This window comes from Eumetopias jubatus, unplaced genomic scaffold (genome assembly GCF_037043125.1).
Source record: "Eumetopias jubatus isolate StellerSeaLion01/CBP00866 unplaced genomic scaffold, mEumJub1_p1.0 scaffold_1, whole genome shotgun sequence".
NCBI lineage: Eukaryota > Metazoa > Chordata > Mammalia > Carnivora > Otariidae > Eumetopias > Eumetopias jubatus.
The window spans coordinates 188,289,303-188,308,644 of record NW_028274807.1 but is presented as its reverse complement, the minus strand read 5'-3'; the positions used below and the strand labels follow the sequence as shown (position 1 = coordinate 188,308,644).

The 19,342-nt window shown below is 48.6% G+C and overlaps 1 protein-coding gene across 2 annotated transcripts in view; it reads left to right on the top strand.

Annotated features, from left to right (window-relative positions):
- The window catches only part of PTPRG (protein tyrosine phosphatase receptor type G), a 696,389-nt gene that overhangs the window by 612,593 nt on the left and 64,454 nt on the right, over nt 1-19,342 (top strand). The window contains exons 13-14 of one of the 2 annotated variants that reach the window (XM_028110376.2): nt 5,410-5,542; nt 18,174-18,260. In XM_028110376.2, coding sequence (XP_027966177.1) covers nt 5,410-5,542; nt 18,174-18,260 — 220 coding nt within the window. The remainder of the gene's footprint in view (nt 1-5,409; nt 5,543-18,173; nt 18,261-19,342) is intronic. The other variant, XM_088021953.1, reaches the window with a different exon arrangement.

The window sequence follows — 19,342 nt, the reverse complement described above, 5'->3', positions numbered from 1 at the left end:
GGTCAGGAGTTTCTTAAACCATAAGTCTTGCTTTTGATGATGAGGCCTTGTGAAAAGACCCAAGTCCATGTTGTTCTGCTCATTCCATGGGTCAGAGTGTGCCCTCCCCACCCCCAACAGACTGGAATTAGACGGGCTAGAGTGAGCTGCCCGCAGGGTCAGGGGTGAGGACAGCAGGTCTAGTGTGTGACATTAGGGAGCAGCGAGGCCTGTGGCAAACTAGGGACACATGCCCTGTCTAAAGAGAGTCTGCTGCTGGGTTCCAGCTGATGTTTGCCATGTGGGAATTCAGTCCAGTGTTGCCAACCTCAAACATTGCTGGTAGGCAAGCCCATTGTTGGTTTATGTGAACTCTATTGCCTATTAATGTTGGCAGCTATCTCACCATCTAATAATTAGTGGGGGAGGGGTGCCAAGCCAGGCGCACGTGTGGGTTGCCAGTTCACACAACCCATGGCGGGCAGGAACCGAAGGCTAGTTCTGCTGGGAAAACCGGACCATCTGGATAAATCAGAGATGGAGATGAGGAGAGGAAAAGCTCCATTAACCCAAAGGTCCTGCACTTATCCTGCTGTCAGGATTTGGGCATCGGGGAGGGGAGCACGGCCTCCAGGAACCAGGCAGCCAAGTTCTTGCAGGAGGCAGCTGGGTTACAAGTGAAGCTCTGAATGAAAGTGAGCTGCTCCCAACAATTGGGAGTGTCTCATTTTGGGGGCACTGTTGCCTGGTTCCATTGGAAGGAAGAGAAGAATAAACTCTCTGGTTGCCTCCTCGGTGCCAGGCCCTGTGCTTATCGCCTGACTGGTCAGGCCAGCCTCACGAGCATGGGACCTGTGCTCAGAAGGCCCTGTGCTGGCCTCCACGCTCTGCTGTCCCCATCCTGAAGCTCTTCTAATAACTTGCGAACAGGAGGCCCCCAGTTGCATTTTCCACCTGGCTCTGTAAATTATGTGGCCATAATTTGCACAATCTCCTTCACGTTGGATGATCTCATTTACTCCTTATAAGTCCTCTGAGAGGTGAGCGTCATCATGTCTCCCTTTGATAGAGGAGGGACCAGGGGCTCAGAGATGGGCAGTCACTTACCCAAAATCACACAGCTGGAAGGGCCTGAGCCAGCGTTTGTCATCAGGTCAGCCTGACCCTGAAGTGCACGATGTTGGTTGTACTGAATAGTTTATAGCATGTTCCAGTCCCTGGGGGGCCTTAGCATGGGGAGGATTGTCGGGGGCCTGAAGGTCCAGGAGCAGGAGAGTACATACCCAGAGCAGGCGGCAAGTCGTGTGCAAGAAGCGTGGTGCGGTCTGGTCTCAGGGCCAACTGTGAGGTTTTGCCTCCGCACCCGCAGAGTGCTAGCACCCAGCTCGTCTGAGCTCCTCTGTGAGTACCACTTAGGTACTCAGATGATATCACAGGGCAATGGCACTCCGCAGACACCCAGTGAGCACTCAGCATCTGCCTTGTGCCGCTGGGGTGTTGACGAGGGGATGGGGATGCAGATGATCATCATCCCCATCGATAACATTAACCAGCTGCTGAATGGCTACCAAGCAACAGTCTAAGTGGTTTATAGGTACCAGTTCATTGACTCCTCGCACCCCACAGGGTAGTAGGCAATACGACTGTCTCCATTTATAGAGGAGGAAATGAATGCTCAGAGAGGTTAAGGAACTTGCCCAGAGTTGCAGAGCTAGTAGGAGACAGGGCTTCTCTGCTGTTTTTCCATGTGCAGATGGGAGTCAGCCCTCCCTTTGGGGACCCTTGTAGTAAATAAAAGAGCAGGTATAATTGAGGGTGACATGTACAGTAAGGAAAGTACGCGATGAGGGTGAGAGTAGGTACACAGCATTGCTCAACGCCAGGCACATCTTCCCATTGAACTTTGCCACCACCTCTGTGAAGCAGGTTTTTTATGGAGGAAGAACTCCAGGCCCAAACCGATTCAGGTTATTGGTTGAAAGTCACATAGAAAGTGGCCGAGCCAGGATTTGAACCTGTGATCTGAACCCTATCTACTCAGCCCCTCCAGAGATAGCACAGCCTGAAGGCTTGGGGAGGCCTCAGGGAGAAAGTAGCACCAGAACCAGGACTGGGGGGTCGATGGGGGCTTCTGGGGGCAGGGTGGGAAAGGCACTCCTGGCAGTGGGATGAAAGGGACAGAGGCAGAGAGGGGGGACCCACTGTGGCCCAGCATGGTCACTGGTTGGATGGGTGTTCCTGGAACACAGTGGGGGGTGGGCAGGGAGCAGCAGGAGATAATGGGAGCTGGGGGGGGTGGCGGTGGCAGGCTTGCTGTCCCTGAGGGCAGCGAGGAATTCCTCAGGAGAGGGACAGGAGCAGAGTTCACGTGGTTGTGTACAGATGCGATGAAATTCCAGGCTCCTGGTACCATGAAGGCAAAGCAGGACAGTGAATGTGATGATGAAATCACCTTTGTCAGGCCTCACTTGGACATCCGGGAGCGCTCGTATTTTTGCCTGGCCTCTAGGGCCAAGCCCCAGGCACATCCAGCTGCCGGCGGAACAGCGTTTTCTTAGGTCTGGAACGCCGCAAGGTGTTACTGACAGGTTCACTTCTCCACCCCCTCAAGGCAAAATTCGCACACGAGCACTGTGAAATGTTAGAAAGAGAAATGACTCGGGCGTGCAACCTGAGGTCAGCTGGGACTTCCAGACCCCTGCTCTGCAGAACATGCTCTCCTCTGGCAAGTCTTCTCTGAGACCGGAGGCTCCCCGAAAAGCTGATGAAAACTTGCACCCTCGCTTTGTGGGAGACGAGAGAGGGACAGACGTAACGGCTGGTGCATGGGATTTCTGGGACTGTGGAATATGCCATTGGCCTTCACAACTAGACCATGACTCATAAGGCCCAGAAATCCTGGAGTGGCCACTGTTTACTGATTTTAGGATGGCAGAGGTAGCCTGGAGCTGGTGTTTCCAATGACTGTTTAGAGATATGGATGTGAGGGGCTATTTTGGCCAAGGGTCCTTTTCAGTGCTTCAGGATGAGTAGGACCTAAAGTTTGCATTCAACCTCCACCCCTGCCTGTGTACCATGTTAGTAGCCCAGGCAAGAATCCTTTTCTGTCAAGAGACCGGGAGAAAAATAAGACATTGGGAGTTCCCCCAGGATGCCAAGGCCTCCGGGGGGGGGGTATACTGAATTCACTGGACATGTGGCCTGTAATGTCAGTCCTCCTGCCATAGTTTCCTTTAACAGGACCTTCCCATCTTTAAGATACTCCGAATCCGTCAGCCAGCTAGTTGCCCTGCTGTGCTGCCCCCTGCTGGAGCCCAGCACAATTATTCTTGTTTGTAACTGGTTCTTCTAGGCGGTCATCAGAGCTTTGCTATTAAAACATCAGGCCAAAGGAGAGATTGCACACCTGATCTTGTCAGCCTCAGCTTGCAACGCTGCAGTAGCTTCCAGTGCTCTTGGGACTAGAATGTCTTCTGAATTCAGCTTACAGGGCCCCAGCGGACGTGGCCTCCACCACTCTTACCTTGGTTCCCGTCATTCTCATGCTCTCTGTCCAGAACACCCGTCTTCCCCTGCACTCAGCCTGCCTAACTCCCCTTCACCCCCCAGGTCTCTGTGTCAAGGAGCCCCCTCTACAACCCCCTAGGCTAGGACGGCTCTTGCCCCTATGCACAGCCCTCGGGCTCTCCCTGGTACCCCATTCATCTTATCCTACCTAATTCCTTGTTCTTGTGCCTGCCTCCCCCCTCTTCAGTGATCCCCACAGCACAGGGCTGTTTTTGCCTGACGTCCTGCTGCATCCCCATCCCCTAGCACCACGTTGGGCCCACACTAGGGACTTGGCAAATAGCTATCTAATGAGAAATTGTGGAGCAAGGGGTCAAGAGCAGTGGGCTGGCACAGTGAGGAAGATACTTCAGTGCCATGTTACAGTGTTTCATCAGAGTATGCCTGCCTGCCTGCCTCTGTCTGCTTACCAGTGAGCTGGCCTCCATCTGGCCCCAGGTGATGCACAGGGCTGTGCATGAAACAAAGGAGGTGATCAAAGGAAGCTAGAAGAAGCCAGTGAAAAGCTAGAAAAAAAGCTGGTGAATAACACGCTTCTTCGTTACTCAGGAGCCTTGCCTCTTTATAAATCTGCTCCCCGGGGCCAATTATTTCTTTCCTGGTCAGCCCACCTTCTCTGACTTGGAAGCCCAGCCTGATTAGCCCTGCACTGAAGCCACCCTGCAGAGGGACACTCTGGGCTGGCTGAACATTGGCCTAATTTTTGCAGAGCAGGAGGATCCTGGCCGAGCACGAGTCAGCCTGCAGCCTGCTGTAGATTTTTCCTGGGGCTTCTCCCCGCGCTCACATTTAACCTTTGCTTTCTGGCCACCTGCCTCCCATGATTGTCTGTGAGCACCCCTGCCCTTCCCTGCACCACCTGGAGATTTCCATGCATCTTCCCTTCGGTATAAAGGAGAGTAGGTTCCTTCCAGAGACTCCTGGGGACTTGGGAGGATCCTCGGGGCCTGCGAGAACCAGAGAAAAGAGCTGCCTGGGTAAGAGGTATCTGCGGATCAGAGAGAAGCCCGGATCATTTCAGATTTGGCTGTGAACCTCTAGACTGGCTGCTTTTTAGAGGCCGACTAACTTTTAGAAGCATGGGGGTGGGGAGTAATGGGAGAAGATGGAGAGTTGGAGACACACGACCTCCGGGGCTCTGGGGGCTGGCAACCGCTGGGTGGACTGTGCTGTAATTGAGTCTGAGTGGCTGGGACTCCACGGGGAGAGCTGCTGCCCTACCTGGAGTTCCGGGCTCACCCCTACCCTTGCCCGGGAGATTGGGAGCCCCATGCTTGGATGATCGTCCCACTATGACTTTATCTTTTAGGGAGAGGTGCTTTCCCCAAACAGAACTGGGTGCAGGTACTAGAGGAAGGGGTAAGGGGTGCTAAGCAGGCGAAGAAGAGAACCATTGTTGTTACTGCTGGTTATCTTAGCAAAACCCATCCTGCCCTTCCTCCGGCCTTGGCGCTGGGGAACCTGAGAGGCTCCCAGCCACCTCCCACCACTCCAGTCCCTTTCCAGAGGCAAACGTGATGCTGCGTTCAGGCTTCAGCACGTTTCTTCAGTGTATCCAAAAGCTGCTCTGGGTCGTAATGTTCTTGGAGTGAAGCTGGATGTCACTCTCCCTGAGAACATCTTGACCTCCCTCTGCGAGTCCTTCCCTCTGGCAATTAGAGAAAAAGCCCCACTTGGGTTGAGACTCGGTAGGAAATGGTGCCCGCTGCAGATTGCCTCTCTTGTCCCAGGACAGCCAAAGCAGGCGGCTCAGTCCTCCGGAAAGCACCCCAAAGTGGAACAGAGCGCTGGGTCTTACTCTGGCTCCCCGCTCCCCGTCTCCACTAGCCCCTGTCCTCTAACTGCCACGGTTTCTCTTTGCAGCAGAAAAGAACACCTCTGGAATGATAAGCCGTCCTTCTCCAGGGAGGATGGAATGGATCATCCCTCTGATTGTGGTCTCAGCCTTGACCTTCGTGTGCCTCATGCTTCTCATTGCTGTGCTAGTTTATTGGAGGTAAGCCAGGCTGCACCTACAGACGGGATGTGGGGGGCTAGGTTCTGCTGTAAGCACCCTGCCCTGGGAGGGGCCGGCTGTGGGGAGGGGAAGCCCAGGGCCTCTCATTCAGTAAGGTGAGGCAGCTGGAGTGTGTCTAGGGTCACCACCTGGGGGATCTGCTTTATCTGGAAGCAGCTGGTGGGCTAGAGCCACAACTGAGATCAAGGCACTTAGGAGGAGCTTCTGTGATTGAGTGCCAAAGGAGATTTTGCTTGGGAATCGGGGACATCCAGGTTCAGACCCCAGCATTGATACTTGCTGGATTCAAATCCCATTTCCCCCTTAAGCTTTAGTTCCTGAACCTGCAAAATGAATGAATAAGCTTCCTAGCATTTTCAGGTTCTCTGGGGCCGTGTTTCACTTTGTGGTATCTGCATAATAACCCTTCTTGACTTTAAGATGTTTGTGAAAGCCTTTTGCTGAAAAATCAGGTGATAGGGAAACATTTAGCATATTATGTGACATTTAATACACGTAATATAAAAATGGCTGATTTTTAAGTCTTCCCTGAATTATCACCGTCCTTGAACTGGTTCTCACTGTTCCCCCCCGGGAAGCCTGTTTGCAGCTTCTGTTTAAAAGTTCTGTGTTTTCCAGCTGCATTCTCTGAGGCAGCGTAACTGAGTGAGGTCGCTGGCCCACTTGGTTGGCCTGGCTACCTTCACCTCTCTGACTACTGTAGGAGGCTTCTGCCCTTGAATGAGCTTCCTCTATGATGAACAGGTGTCCTGTTTCCATCCCTTGCTTCCTTTCTTGCCATTCACTCAGTTAATTTTGAGCTCCTGTTACGTGCCAGACAGTCTTACCTCCTGGAGCTTACTTTTTAGTGGGGGAGACAGGTAAAGCACATAAGATATGTGATACTTAAAGTGATGGTAAGTGTGTAATGGAGAAAATTAAATCTGGAAATGGGAGGGGCATTCTGGACTTAACGTTGAGTATAGTTAAGGAAGCCCTAAGTGGCAAGTGATATTTGAACAAAGACCTAAAGTAGGAGGGAGTCGGATGGGCTCCACTGGGGGCAGGTGACAAGCAGCGGAAACTGCACGTGCAAAGGCCCTGAGGCAGGAGTGTGCCCCGGCACGTTTCAGGAATAGCGAAGAGGTCAGTGGGGCAGGTGAGCATGGGGGAGAGTGGTAGGAGAGAGGATCAGGAAGAGATGGGGTACGTTGCCTTTTACCCTGAGATAAGTAGGGTTTGCAACAGAAGTGTGCTGTGATCTGACTTCTGGGTTACCTAGCTGCTGTGTTGCAAAAAGCCTGAAGAGGATCAGGGGTGCAGCAGAGCAACCAGCTGGGAGATTGAACAAGTCCCGAAGCAGGTGTTGAGGGGGTAGCAGTGCAGGTGGTAGGACTCAGTTGGATTTAGATATATTTTGAAGGTGGGATCAACAGAATCTGCTGGCAGAAGGGCTGTGGGTCTCTGGGCCCATTCTCCATTCAGTAGAATCAGGGGATAATGAAGGGTTCATCTCTGGCTTCCCCAGGTGTCTGATGGCACCTGCAGCACCGTGAATATTACAGACGGGCTAAATCATGAATTTCATCATGTTTGGGTGAGCCCAGGAACACTAGACTCTCCTCCCTGTTGTGCCTTCTCTAGAACAAAGTGGTTTGCAAACAAACATTGGTCTGGAGCCCATTGGTAAATGGGAAGCTGCCTGACATGGGTTTAACTGAGCACACAGAAGTGACAAAAGGTCTGCACGCTCCTCTCTTGGCTCTGTTCAGTACCGTGTGTGTGGTTTTAGTCACGGACCCTCTCCACGGAGGAGTAGAAAGCATACACAGCTGCCCCCTGACTGGACACGGTTGCTTAGCAGCCCTGGCGTGAACAAGTTCCTGCCCTAAGCAGTTGTAGCGAAAACCTCAGGACTGTTTCTCACGGGCCCACCTTGGTCCTCTGCCCATCCAAGAACAGATCACTGGGAACAAGGGCTGTGTGGCCAAGCATCCGCAGAGACCAGGCCAGCCAAAACATGCATGTTGATACTATAAGCTACATAGAGGAAGGGCCTGTGTCCTACAGTAAAGAGAACTTTATTTTTTTCAAAGATTTTATTTATTTGACAGTGAGAGCAGGAACACAAGCAGGGGGAGTGGGAGAGGGAGAAGCAGGCTTCCCGCTGAGCAGGCTCGATCCCAGGACCCCGGGATCATGACCTGAGCTGAAGGCAGACGCTTGATGACTGAGCCACCCAGGCATCCCAAGAGAACTTTAAGACCCTTCCATTCGAGATGCATTTTCCCATTAGAAAATGACAACTGTCTATATTTTCAGAAAACTCGGTTTGAGTAGAAAATGCTTTGAATAATACTTGATGTATCAATTGTATGATTTTTATATATACATACCAGTTTGTATATATTCAAAGCTGGATTTAAAATAACCAGAAATTTCAGTGTCAGTGGACTCTGCACACGAGCATTCACTAGACTCTTCCTGCCAGTCCGCAAAAGGGAATATGGAGGAGAACATTCTTACAGATGAAAGTAAAATTGAATTAGTATTAGGATGGATGAGTTGGTTAAGCATGAGAGCAGCCAAGAGGCGACAAGGACCTACTTTCTGTCCAACTTTTTTGTTTCTCATGAATGTGCAAGAAGGAGGCACTGGGGAGCTCACACAGAAAATTGGTAAGTGTGGAAGAGATGTGCATTTCTCACTGGCGGCGCGGTTTTGAAGCTAGGACCAGAGTGCTACTCTTCTGCCTTTTGAGGCACAGCAAGAGCAGGTGATTGCCAGACAGACTTGACATATGTAGAGCATTGAGGCAGATCAAAACCTTCTGGATTGTGTCCTCGGTGGCAGGCCTGGCACTCAGGGGTTCAAACCAGCTCACTGTGGTGGCCGTTTCTACAACCCAGAGCTGACCCTTTGCAGCTCTTCTGGTTCCTGAGTGTGTTGGAGTCATTGACACTGCCATCGAATGAATTCAGCTCTCTGAATTCTTTTTCTCCACCAGTGTCCCTTTGTACGATGATGATTGTGCTTGCTGATGTTTCCCGAGTCCCTTTTTAAGTGCCAGGCACCACGCCAAGAGCTCGCATGACACCATCTCCTGTGATTGTTTGTGTAAACCTTAGGGCATGTACCATTATCCCCATTTAAGAATAAGGGACTGGGAGCTCCTGGAGGTCCTGTAGAAAGTGGCGAACTCTGGTTTTGAACATAGGACCTCTTCACTCTAGAATCCATAACACTATTGAAGCATCAGGATGCTGGTCTCCCACCTCCATACTGTGAAAGCTGAGCATGACCGACGTTTGGCAAAGTCAACCAGAGGTGGGATTAGTAGGCCCAATGTGCCACCGCCTTCCTGTGAGCCTCCCCTGCTAGCTTTGACCAGTGGAAGATAAAGGAACTAATGTTTGTTGCAGGCCCACTATGGGCTAAGCTGTGTGCAGTATTCCCATACACCGTGTTGGAATTTACAAAAATCTATTTCAAAGGGCTCTAAGCACAAAGGGGCGGCAAATCCGTTGATTCATGGAATGGAACAGTTTGGAGCATCAGGCCCAGCTAGACTGGCGAGATGCAGTGAGGACAGCAGGGCTCGGCGCGTGTTGTGTTCCTGTGTTTGTCTCCCTCTTCCTCTCTGGGGTCTGCTCTTGCTGTGTTGGCTTTTCTTGGTGGCCCTGGCCCATGTCAGACTTCTATCCTCCCATCCCAGTAAAAAGGGAATTTCTCTTCCCTGACAGTTCTGGTTAAATCTGCAGATTGTGTCTCTTAGAACAGACTCTGGTCATTTGTTCACCCCTAGAACCTTCTGAAGCAGAGGGATTAAAGACTTTGGTCAGGCCTGGCTCTTAGATTAACTCTGGAGCCCAGAAGCGAGGTCTTTGCCATCGTAAACCACATGCACTGAAACTGCACACGGGGTGTTTTCCCAAAGGACCCTCAAAGCCCAGCAAGGGGACCAGATGCAGGTGCCAGGCAGACAGAAGCAGCCAGCGTCGGCTCCAAAAGAAGCTGGGAAATTATGTGAGGAGGGGAGGGATTTCTGCTGAGAAAAGGGAATTCTGACTTGGATAGCAGAGATGACACATGCGAGCAGGAGGAAAGCCAACAAGGTAGGTACATGAGCTCAGCCTGGTCAGCCTCAGAGTCTCATTGAGGACTCTGTTGCCGTGAACGCATGGGCCACGGACTGGGAAAATAAGGGCCACATCCAGTCCCATCCCAGCTGCAGGATCATTAGAGCGTGATATAGCAGTTGAGAAGTGTCGTGGTGTTGAAGAAATGATAACGCTGTTTCTTCTGTTGCACGGGCACTTCCTCTGTTCATGCGGTGTCTCTATTGCACCTGCCGCCCATCGTTCTGGGCCTGGGGATTTGGGGATAAGCTCTTTTCTCCCAAAGTCCTTGCAGTCCACTGGGGGAGGCAGACGAGTACATAAAATCGAGTATAGCGCATGTTTGGAGGATGAAATCCAAGGGCTTCATCCAGGCCCTGGAGAAGGGGGTGGGATCAGGGAAAGCTCCCCGAAGGGCTGATGCCCCAGCTGGGTCTTGGAGAGCAAGCAGCTGGAAACGAGCAAAGAGGGTGTGCAGGCAGGGGGCTGGAGAGAATCTGGCCAGTTGTAAGCGGGTACCCGTGTTCAGCATTCACTGGAGCAGAGTATGGAGACAGCAAGAGCCAGATCCTGAAGGTCCTGGGTGCCACCTGAAGGGATGTGTACCTTACCCGAAGCATGGTGGAAAGGCACTGCGGAACCACACTGCAGGGAAGGCAAGATGAGAAAGAGGCAGTGCTGTGCAGTGGTGCAGGGGTGGCACAGGCCAGACGCACCCAGCCTGCATTTGGAGCCAGCTCCACGGCTCACGACCCAGGGCCTCAGAGCAGGTGTCATTAGCAGGTGTGCAGTTATTCCCAAAGGGGTGAAAATGGGTACTTGGGCGGTAACAAAACAAGACTGACTTTATATATAAAGCACAGGTATACAGTACACAAATATACAGCATGTTACTGGTGTTAACATTTCACTGGGGGGCAGTGATTAGGAAGCGGTCTATAAAGTCCCCCTGGGAAGTGCACTTGTCCTGATGAGCGCAGGGTGACGTATGGAAATGTTGAATCACTGTATTGTACCCCTGAAATGAATAGAACACTGTATTCTGTTGACTCACTGGAATTAAAATAAAAACTTTTTTAAAAGGCCCCCTAGGAGAGGTGCCGAGGTGCGGAAAGGACAGAGAAACTGGATCTTTGACAAAATGATTCTGCCACCTTCAGCTTCTCTATCTGCAAAACAATTAAGAAATGTGCCCATTGGGCTCCCATGAGGATTAGGTGTGCACTGTGGGAAAGGGTGATCCCAGTCCCTGGCAGGTGGTAAATAAACAACGATAGCGTCAGGGAAAAATCAGATTTTAATTCTGGGTCCTGGTGTGCCTAAAAAGTTGTTCTTTAATAACATCAGATTTGTCCCCTAAATGTAATCCATGTATAGCTGTACATTTTCCAGTCATAGGTCCTTGCTCAAAACATTGCTTGAAAATAGCTTTTGGAAGTTCCTTCTCGAGTTCATTCTTTTGAGTATCAGTAGTGCCAAGTATTTATCCTAGAAATAGCTAAAAGTCACATGTCTGGAGCTAAATATAGTGTAAATGTAGGTGAACCAACTGAGGAGAACCACTTTGGGCCAAAAAAGGAAAGGTTAATGAAATGGGTTCCGGTGATGCTCCCAATGGGCCTAGAGGCAATTCCAGAGGAGCCTATCCCTAAGTAACTAGATTAGAGTCACGACTGACCTACCACCCACCCCACTTTGAAGCCCAGTGGTCTGCCTCATTCACTCAGGAGTGGCTGCATTAGCTTCAGTAGCTGCTGCAGACGCACCCAACACCCTAGTGGCCTCATCACTTGAAGTTTATTTGTCACCTGTGTATGGTCTTGTGGAGCTGGCAGCCCTCTTGCACCTGCAGCATCTCTTTCTGGGACCTGTGTCCCAGAACATGGCTGCAGCAGGGGTAGAAAAACCAAGGAGGCACCTCGTTTTCAACTGCATGACCCCAAAGTGGAATCCCTCCGTACCTTTCGCTCACCATGGGCCAGAGATGGTCACACAGCCCCCAAGGACACATGCTAAGGTGGAGAGCGCACGGATATTCCTTGAATGGCTGGAAGTATCCTTAAGAATTCAGACCCACTGGCATCATTTAGCAAAGAGTAGATTTCCTTAAAGGAACAACTTTGGAGGTCAGTCATTAGATGATTCTCCTTACTTCACATTTGGCCCAAACTAAAAAGTATGGTAGGGACCTGTTCCCCCCACCCCCCAATTGGAAGATTCGTAGAGGCCCACTGGGGACTATTTGAGCAGTATGTTTACAGGCAGCAACATGGATCTGTGCAAGAAACTTATTTTTAAAAGAGTATTGGTTAGCTCAGATGTCACAGGTAGGATGTTACAGTTCTTTCTTAAATGCTCCTTGCACGGATCTGCACTGAAGAGCTGTAGGGACCAAAATCCCTAGCCATACTGAAATTGCTGTGAAGCTCGCAAGAAATACTTGCAGAATGTTTTGGAGCCAAGGTTGGGGTTGTAGGGCAGCTAATACAGATAAAATCAATAGTCACGGTTTGTGTTCTTTTGCAAATGGTGCCCCGTGTGCGCCTTTTAAGTATTGTAATCCATATGAACCATGCGATGGTTCAGAGCTATGAGAGTCTACAGAAAGGAGGGAGAAGCAATAAATCGAATCGTTTTCGAAGTGTGCCATCTTGGCCTTACTACTCGGGATGAAACCAAAATGCACCTTTTGAATTACAGTCAGGAAGTGCATTCCAAGAGCTCCAGATCCCCTGTCTTACCAAGACAAGCTGTTTACACGGCACCAATGTGCTGACGTTCCTGAAGACCGCAAGTCGCACAGCTGCTGCCACTCAGAAAGAGGAGGAACATTTTTGGAAGGTTTCTTTCTGATTTGCATAACTTGAGGTAGAGGCTGGGCGAAGAACTCTGCAAGCAGCCCCGTCACCGTGCTTCGGCTTGCAGCTTCTGCATTCACTTGTTCTGTAGCTTAGCTTAGCTACTGTGAGCAAGACGTTAGTGTCCACTGAGAATTGGGACTATTGACAAGTCATTTAAAAAATTTTTGTCCTGGGGGCACCTGGGTGGCTCAGTCGGTTAAGCGGCTGCCTTCAGCTCAGGTCATGATCCCAGGGTCCTGGGATCGAGCCCCGCATCAGGCTCCCTGCTTGGCGGGGAGCCTGCTTCTCCCTCTCCCGCTGCCTGCCTCTCTGTCTACTTGTGCTCTCTCTGTATCTCTCTGCCAAATAAATAAATAAAATCTTTAAAAAAAAATTTTGTCCTGTAATTTGGAGGAAAATTGCTTTAAAGGTAGCTCTTTTCTCTTTGAGCAAAATCGCACGCCTAAAATGAGTTCGTATATCTTAAGGATAGAAAAGATACCTTTTCTTGAATCTTCACCATACTGTGGTGTGCTTAGCAGATGACATTGCCACCTAATCAGCATTTAGATCCTAGGAATTCCTGCCTTTTGCAGATCAGAAAACCAGGGCTTGGTGAAATCAGGTGACATGCCCAAGTCACAGTGTTAATCTTTGGTGGATCCTGGATTTGAACCCAGCCACTTTTTTAATCATTACCTTATTTTGCCTAAATGAGGAGTAGCATGTCTGGAGGCATTTACTTCCTTCTGTGGCCTGTTTTGATAGCATGTTTGTTTAAAAAAATCCTATGGTTTGCATTTGCCAAAATCATGTGGAAGAAAACTTTACAGGACCAACTATAATTTCAAGGGTTTGAGAAACGGAATTAAGTTTTGATGTTGAATCAGATAACCTGTATGTTCTTATTCCGGCTAATCATTGCTATAGTACCTTGATGACAAGCTGAGCTTCTTACTGACCATAATTCTAGCTTGAAGAACTTTCCAGAAACATAGAGCAGCTTTATTTGTTATTTTTTTAGATTTTATTTAATATTTGGGGCGCCTGGGTGGCTCAGTCATTAAGCGCCTGGCTTCGGCTCGGGTCATGGTCCCAGGGTCCTGGGATCGAGCCCCACGTCAGGCTCCCTGCTCCGCAGGAAGCCTGCTTCTCCCTCTCCCACTCCCCCTGCTCGTGTTCCCTCTCTCGCTGTGTCTCTCTCTGTCAAATAAATAAATAAAAAATGTTTAAAAAATATTTTATTTATTATTTGACAGAGAGTGAGAGAGCACAAGCAGGGGGAGCAGCAGAGGGAGCAGGCTCGATCCCGGGACCCTGGGTTCATGACCTGAGCTGCAGGTAGCTGCTTGACCCACTGAGCCACCCAGGTGCCCCCATAGAGCAGCTTTAATTCTAAGCTTCAGACGGCTGAGTTAACTAAGACTCTGGAGCAGAAAACTGGAAACTCTAAGTGGTTACTGTAACATCTGACCCAGGTTTGTTAGTTCGACATTAGGAGGGTTTCACGATCTGATCTGAGAAATGTATGTCCGCCTTCAGCCCATGATCGAGCCATCTGTAAATTCTGTGGCAAATCAGTCAACACCAATTTTGCCTCATAGGCAGAGAGAAAAAAGGTCTCTCTTACTCCCACCTTTATGCTTGGAGAAATTTTGCCATGGGCTGGTGCCTCCTCATTAAGAATGCAATTCACGAAAACAAGTGAGTTTTGTTGATAATGCAGGGTTGTTTTTTTGCTTTTTTTTTTTTTTTTTTTTGCTTCCCTGGACATTTAGTGGGAGACAGCGTAATAAATCGGAGGGGATGCAAACCCCAAGTGTGGGGGGGGCATTGTGTTGGTATAATGAGGGCTCCAGAAAACAGATACATGTGAACGTTGAGAGTGGGCATGTGGTGATACCCCCCCTCCTGCTCACGGAGTGACTGAGCACATGTGCCCCCGTGATGCACGGATCCCTCCTGGATTCTCGTGGAAGCAACAAGGACAGAGCTGCCGTGAGCCCGGGCACAGGCTCTCCATACATCTGCTCTAGCGGCCAGTGCTTCCAACTTTACTCTCTGATGACTGCATTAGGTCTAGGTGTTTGTCCCCCTCCGTCCCAGGGAAGTCACAAAGGAGACGGATGCCATTAAGAGTGTTTTCGCCCATGCATGTGGCCGTGAACCATAGCAAAGGGTGAACACTCATCACAATAACCAGTAATTGTTGAATTGATACAAAGCAAATGTTCTCTTGAATCCTCCTAGCTGACCTAGGTGGTAGCTAAGGGGTCACGACTGCATCACCTTCTTCTCAAGGGAGGAAACCGCTTCCAGAAGGGGAATGACTTGCCCAGGATCACAGAGCTGGTATGTTTTAGAAGTATTCAAATCTAGGGTTTTATTTTGTTGACCTGAGACCCTTTATGGCTGGCCTGTTTATTCCTTCCTGAGTTGCTTGTTTGTTCAAAGATGTTTTTAAAGCATCTAGCTTATGCCAGGCACGGGCTACTCAGCGAGGAGACCGAATTCCTGTCTTCAGGCAGCTTGTAGGCTAATGGGGGAGATGAGCAGGTGAAGAAAGGTAATCCCAAATGCAGGTCCAAGACCTGTTTTATTCAGCTGATCTACGGTTTTCAAAAAACTGGTTTGTTTTGAAAATAGGAAGATTTTACTTAAAACCCCAGCTGTCTGGGTTCTCGTGATGAATCGGGTGAGGTGGTAACATTGTTGTCATGTTCTCCTGTGGCATTAGTGGGCTGGATAGAGCTAACCACGGGACATCTTTTGGGGGTGAGGGGTACCAGCTGGCCAGACTGTCAGTCTCTGCCCTCCCTGCAGCCCCCCAGCTGGCCCCTGCATTTGGGTTCCCCTGAGTTGCAGTCGTGACTTAGGGAGACTGTGTTCTGGAATGGACTCTGACCACTGCCAGGGTGGGGCGGGGATGAGTCCGAGCCAGGGGAGGCTCCTTGGAGGAGAGGATGTTGAGCTGTGATTTTCACGGAACAGAAAAAAGCCACACATGCTCGGGGCAGAGCTCTGTGTCAGAGCTGACAGCGAGGCACTCGGTCACTGCATGATCAGTTTGCCAGAGGGAAGATGCTGTCAGACTGCCCTTCGTCCATGCACAATAAAGTCTGCTTTTGTGGGTAGAATCAGAATCTTTGCTAGGGGATTCGGCTTGTTCAAAGGCACTGGGTTAGTCCAGCATGCTCTTAGGTGGCTTGTGTGCAGAAGGGAATGGGAACGAAGAGTAGGTTTACATGCTTTACTCAAGTCTAGCAAAATCCAAGTTTCCAACTCGCACTTTGTGGTGGCTTTGTGCGATCACCTTTATCTCTTCTGCAAACAGACTGCTCACAGGACCCCTGGTATTCCAGGCATCAATTTTTTCTTTTAAAACTGGTGATTGCCCATGCCCCTCATCCCTTTCTGGAACCCGTCTCTGTGGCCATATTTCTAGATTTTTTTTTTTAATCATTAGGAATAATTTTTACAATTCAACCCTTCAGATCCTGACAATGTGTCAAGCCAGTGGGGAGAGCTAAGGCGCGTTGCATGATGCCAAAATATGGCTTGCCTCGGAGGGCTTGAGTTGATGACATGGTGGTGCTAAGCTGTCTTTGCTCTGAGATGCTAAAAGGCATGGGGGTGGGGAGCCTTCCGAGGTCCCCAGCTGTTCCTTGAGGTGGGCACTGTTTTTCCTTTCTCCCTGCAGCTGTGTGCCGGGGATCTGGGTCAAGTACCAGCTAATGTTGCCGATCCCAGGCAACTTTTCGCTCAATAACCGTTTCCCAAATGGCTACTCGGGGGCTTTTCAGAATTCACAAGAACTGTCAGTTGTTATAGTAACCGGCCCCCTGCTGTCGAGTTGGCCCTGAGATGCCAGTCGAAGCTCTTGGAACAGGCTAACACGTAGTCATTAGACAAAAGCAGGGAGAGATTCGCTGCTGAAGGTTGCCATTTAAACATATTCTGTGATACTTAAAAGAAGGGATTGGTTCTGTTAAGGAGGAAAGAGATGGATACTTTTTTTTTTTTTAAAGCAAACTGACTTTTCAGGAAAGGGAAATGCCTATGTTGAGTCTCTGCTACACAACCAACACCTGTCTTTGGATTTCTCACAATTAAGTGCCCTCTCTCCCAGGGTCAATTGTGTCCTATGGGCTTGCTCAGGTGGCCCCCTCAGTTATTCAAGGTATTTTACTGGTTTTATGGCATTTGCTTCTCAGCGAAGTGTTGTCAGTTTACGGGTGGTAGTTTTAAACGCCTGTGATTGTGTGTGAGGAAAAGCTGCGGAGATAGCCGGCTCCACTCCAAAATTCCCGAAAGAGTAAATCTGGCAGAATTCAGAGTAGGGCTAAGGGTTGAGAAGAAGTCTAAATATTTTAGGAAGCTGCAAATTTCAAGTTTCTATGAAGATTTGCAAAAACACTCCCAACACGCTCGTGATTTCTTCAGATTAATGTTCATCGCTGCACCGAGTACGTTTGTGATGTTTTGAGGACAGTTGTTGTAGTTCCAGAAGGTACTCAATAGAGGGAGACAGGGAGTTCTGAATTATAGCACGCTCCCTGCCCCCCACCCTGACCCACACACGCTTTTTAATCATATTCCCCACTTTCGGCTTCTCCAAGTTTTGGTTCCTGTTCCAAGAACTTTTACCCAGTATAGAGGCTAATGATTCTCAAAATAAATGAAAGGTGGTATTAGAAGAGAAACCTAACACTTGAGAATTCAAGGATGTTCATCCCAGAGTAAAAACTACCAGGTAAATCAGAAGCTCTCCAATGTTCTTTGGAATCACACACCTGAATTCAGAGTTCTGAGTGGGGCTCAACAGAACTTCCAATGAAAGAGAACTTTGCTACAAGCGAGTTTGCCTTTGCTGTTCTATCAACAAGAGTTTGGGAAGAATAGGAATCATTCCGGTGTGAAATCCTATATAGCCTAGGTTGTTAGGGGATTAAATGTAATTAAGTAAACACCTTCCAGTGTTCCTGTGGAACAAAAAATAAATGTATCTTTCAAAAGCTAGAAACAAGACTCAAATGCTGCCGTTACTAAGTTTTAAGGGGAAACTGAACATTAGACCTAGTAGATAGTGGTAGACTGCTTCTCTGAGGTGTCTCTCCCACCAGTTCCCCAGTCTGGTTTGTGAATCAGTAAAGTGTCTGGAGATGAGAGGCATGCATGGAGAGAAGACAAAACCCTAACTGGTCTAATGGCACCACATTCACATACAGTTGCGACGGAGGGGAGGTTCCGATGATCTCCAGGATATTCCTCCTTAGTTCTGTTGACTTTAGTGGTGTTTTAAATGATCGCATTTGCCAAAGCATCACATCAAAGGTGGAAGGTTAGATATATGAATGGGAAAATCCAATCATGATTGGATTTGTGATATCCCTACCTACCATTAAGACCAGGAGTCATATAGGTTTCTAACCTGTAACAACTGCTTTTAAGAGCAAAGTTCCCATGTGGTATTACTTAACTAAGCACAAAAAAAGCTTGATAAACCCAGTCCCCTTTGTGTGTAGGCTTTCTCTTTTGAAAATGCCCCAAATTGGGACCAGTGATGGGTATGTCTGTGTTAGGTGGGAGGGAGGGCATTCATGTGGAACTCTTGGTGGCCAGTTGAAAGTACTGTCTTCTATACCTGTTCTCTTTTGTTTTTTGTCTGTTTAGAGGGTGTAACAAAATAAAGTCCAAGGGCTCTCCCAGACGTTTCCGTGAAGTGCCTTCTTCTGGGGAGAGAGGAGAGAAGGGGAGCAGGTGAGGGGCGGTCAAGCTTAAGGGGGGATGCCTCTTTGGCCGGGACTGGCTTGCTGGATTTTTGTTTTGTTGCCCTGGGGATGAAAGTCCTTTAGACAGCACAGTGCTGCCATTTACCTCTCTTACCCCAACTCCCAAAAGTTGAGAATTGCAAATAACCAACACAGCTTGTGGGTAGCTGGTAGCAATGAAAGTATGTCCCACGTGTGCTTGCTTTGCTTTATTTGGCAGTTTTGGGGGGTGTTTTTATTTCTGGAAGGGGACATACTGGAATGTTCTATGTTGATGTGTCTGTATGTCAGTTGCATCCATTATCTTTCCAAAATTTCAGATGTTTGCATGTTTCAGAGCTTTAAAAAAAAAAACAAAAACGCATGCATTAAGCCTTACAAGTGAAAAATATCCTTTAGAAACCTAAATGTATAAATAAGCTAAGGAAGAAGAGTAGGAAAGGAAGAGAGAAGTGAGCAAATGGGGGATATAACGTGTTTTCCCATAAGAGTGGAATTTTTTAAAAATGAAAGCACACTGGTTCTAGATAGCTTGAAGACTGGGAAAAATTATTGTCCTGATGTACAGTAAACCTTTAGAACTCCTGGTCATGTGATCTTAATCACCCCACATGAGCCTCTTGATAATATTTTTATAAGGCTTATCTAGGCAAACTCTACTTAATATTAATGTGGTAATTAATATTTTAATATTGCCAATTAGGATAATTCACTAATATTGTGTTGTGAGTAGTTTCTTATTACTTTCAATGAACCAATTTATAGTATTTACCTTAGAATCTTTACATGAAATGATTTGTCTCCCTTGGTTGAGGATAAGTCAGATTATTGAGATGAAATTTTAGATACCCATCGACTCTAATCAGGTGTACTTATGAGATCTGAGAAGGTAGAGTACAGGAATTGTGGAAGATGAATGAGAAATTCTATGATCTACCTTCTTTTAAGCTACATGGTGTGGTTTTGGCCTTGTAGGGAAAAGGGGTAACTGCTGACACCGGTAATGTAATTATTCTTTCTAAGATCTTTTTACTTACTGAAGACTTCAGTGTTCTAATCTGTTTCCAAAAC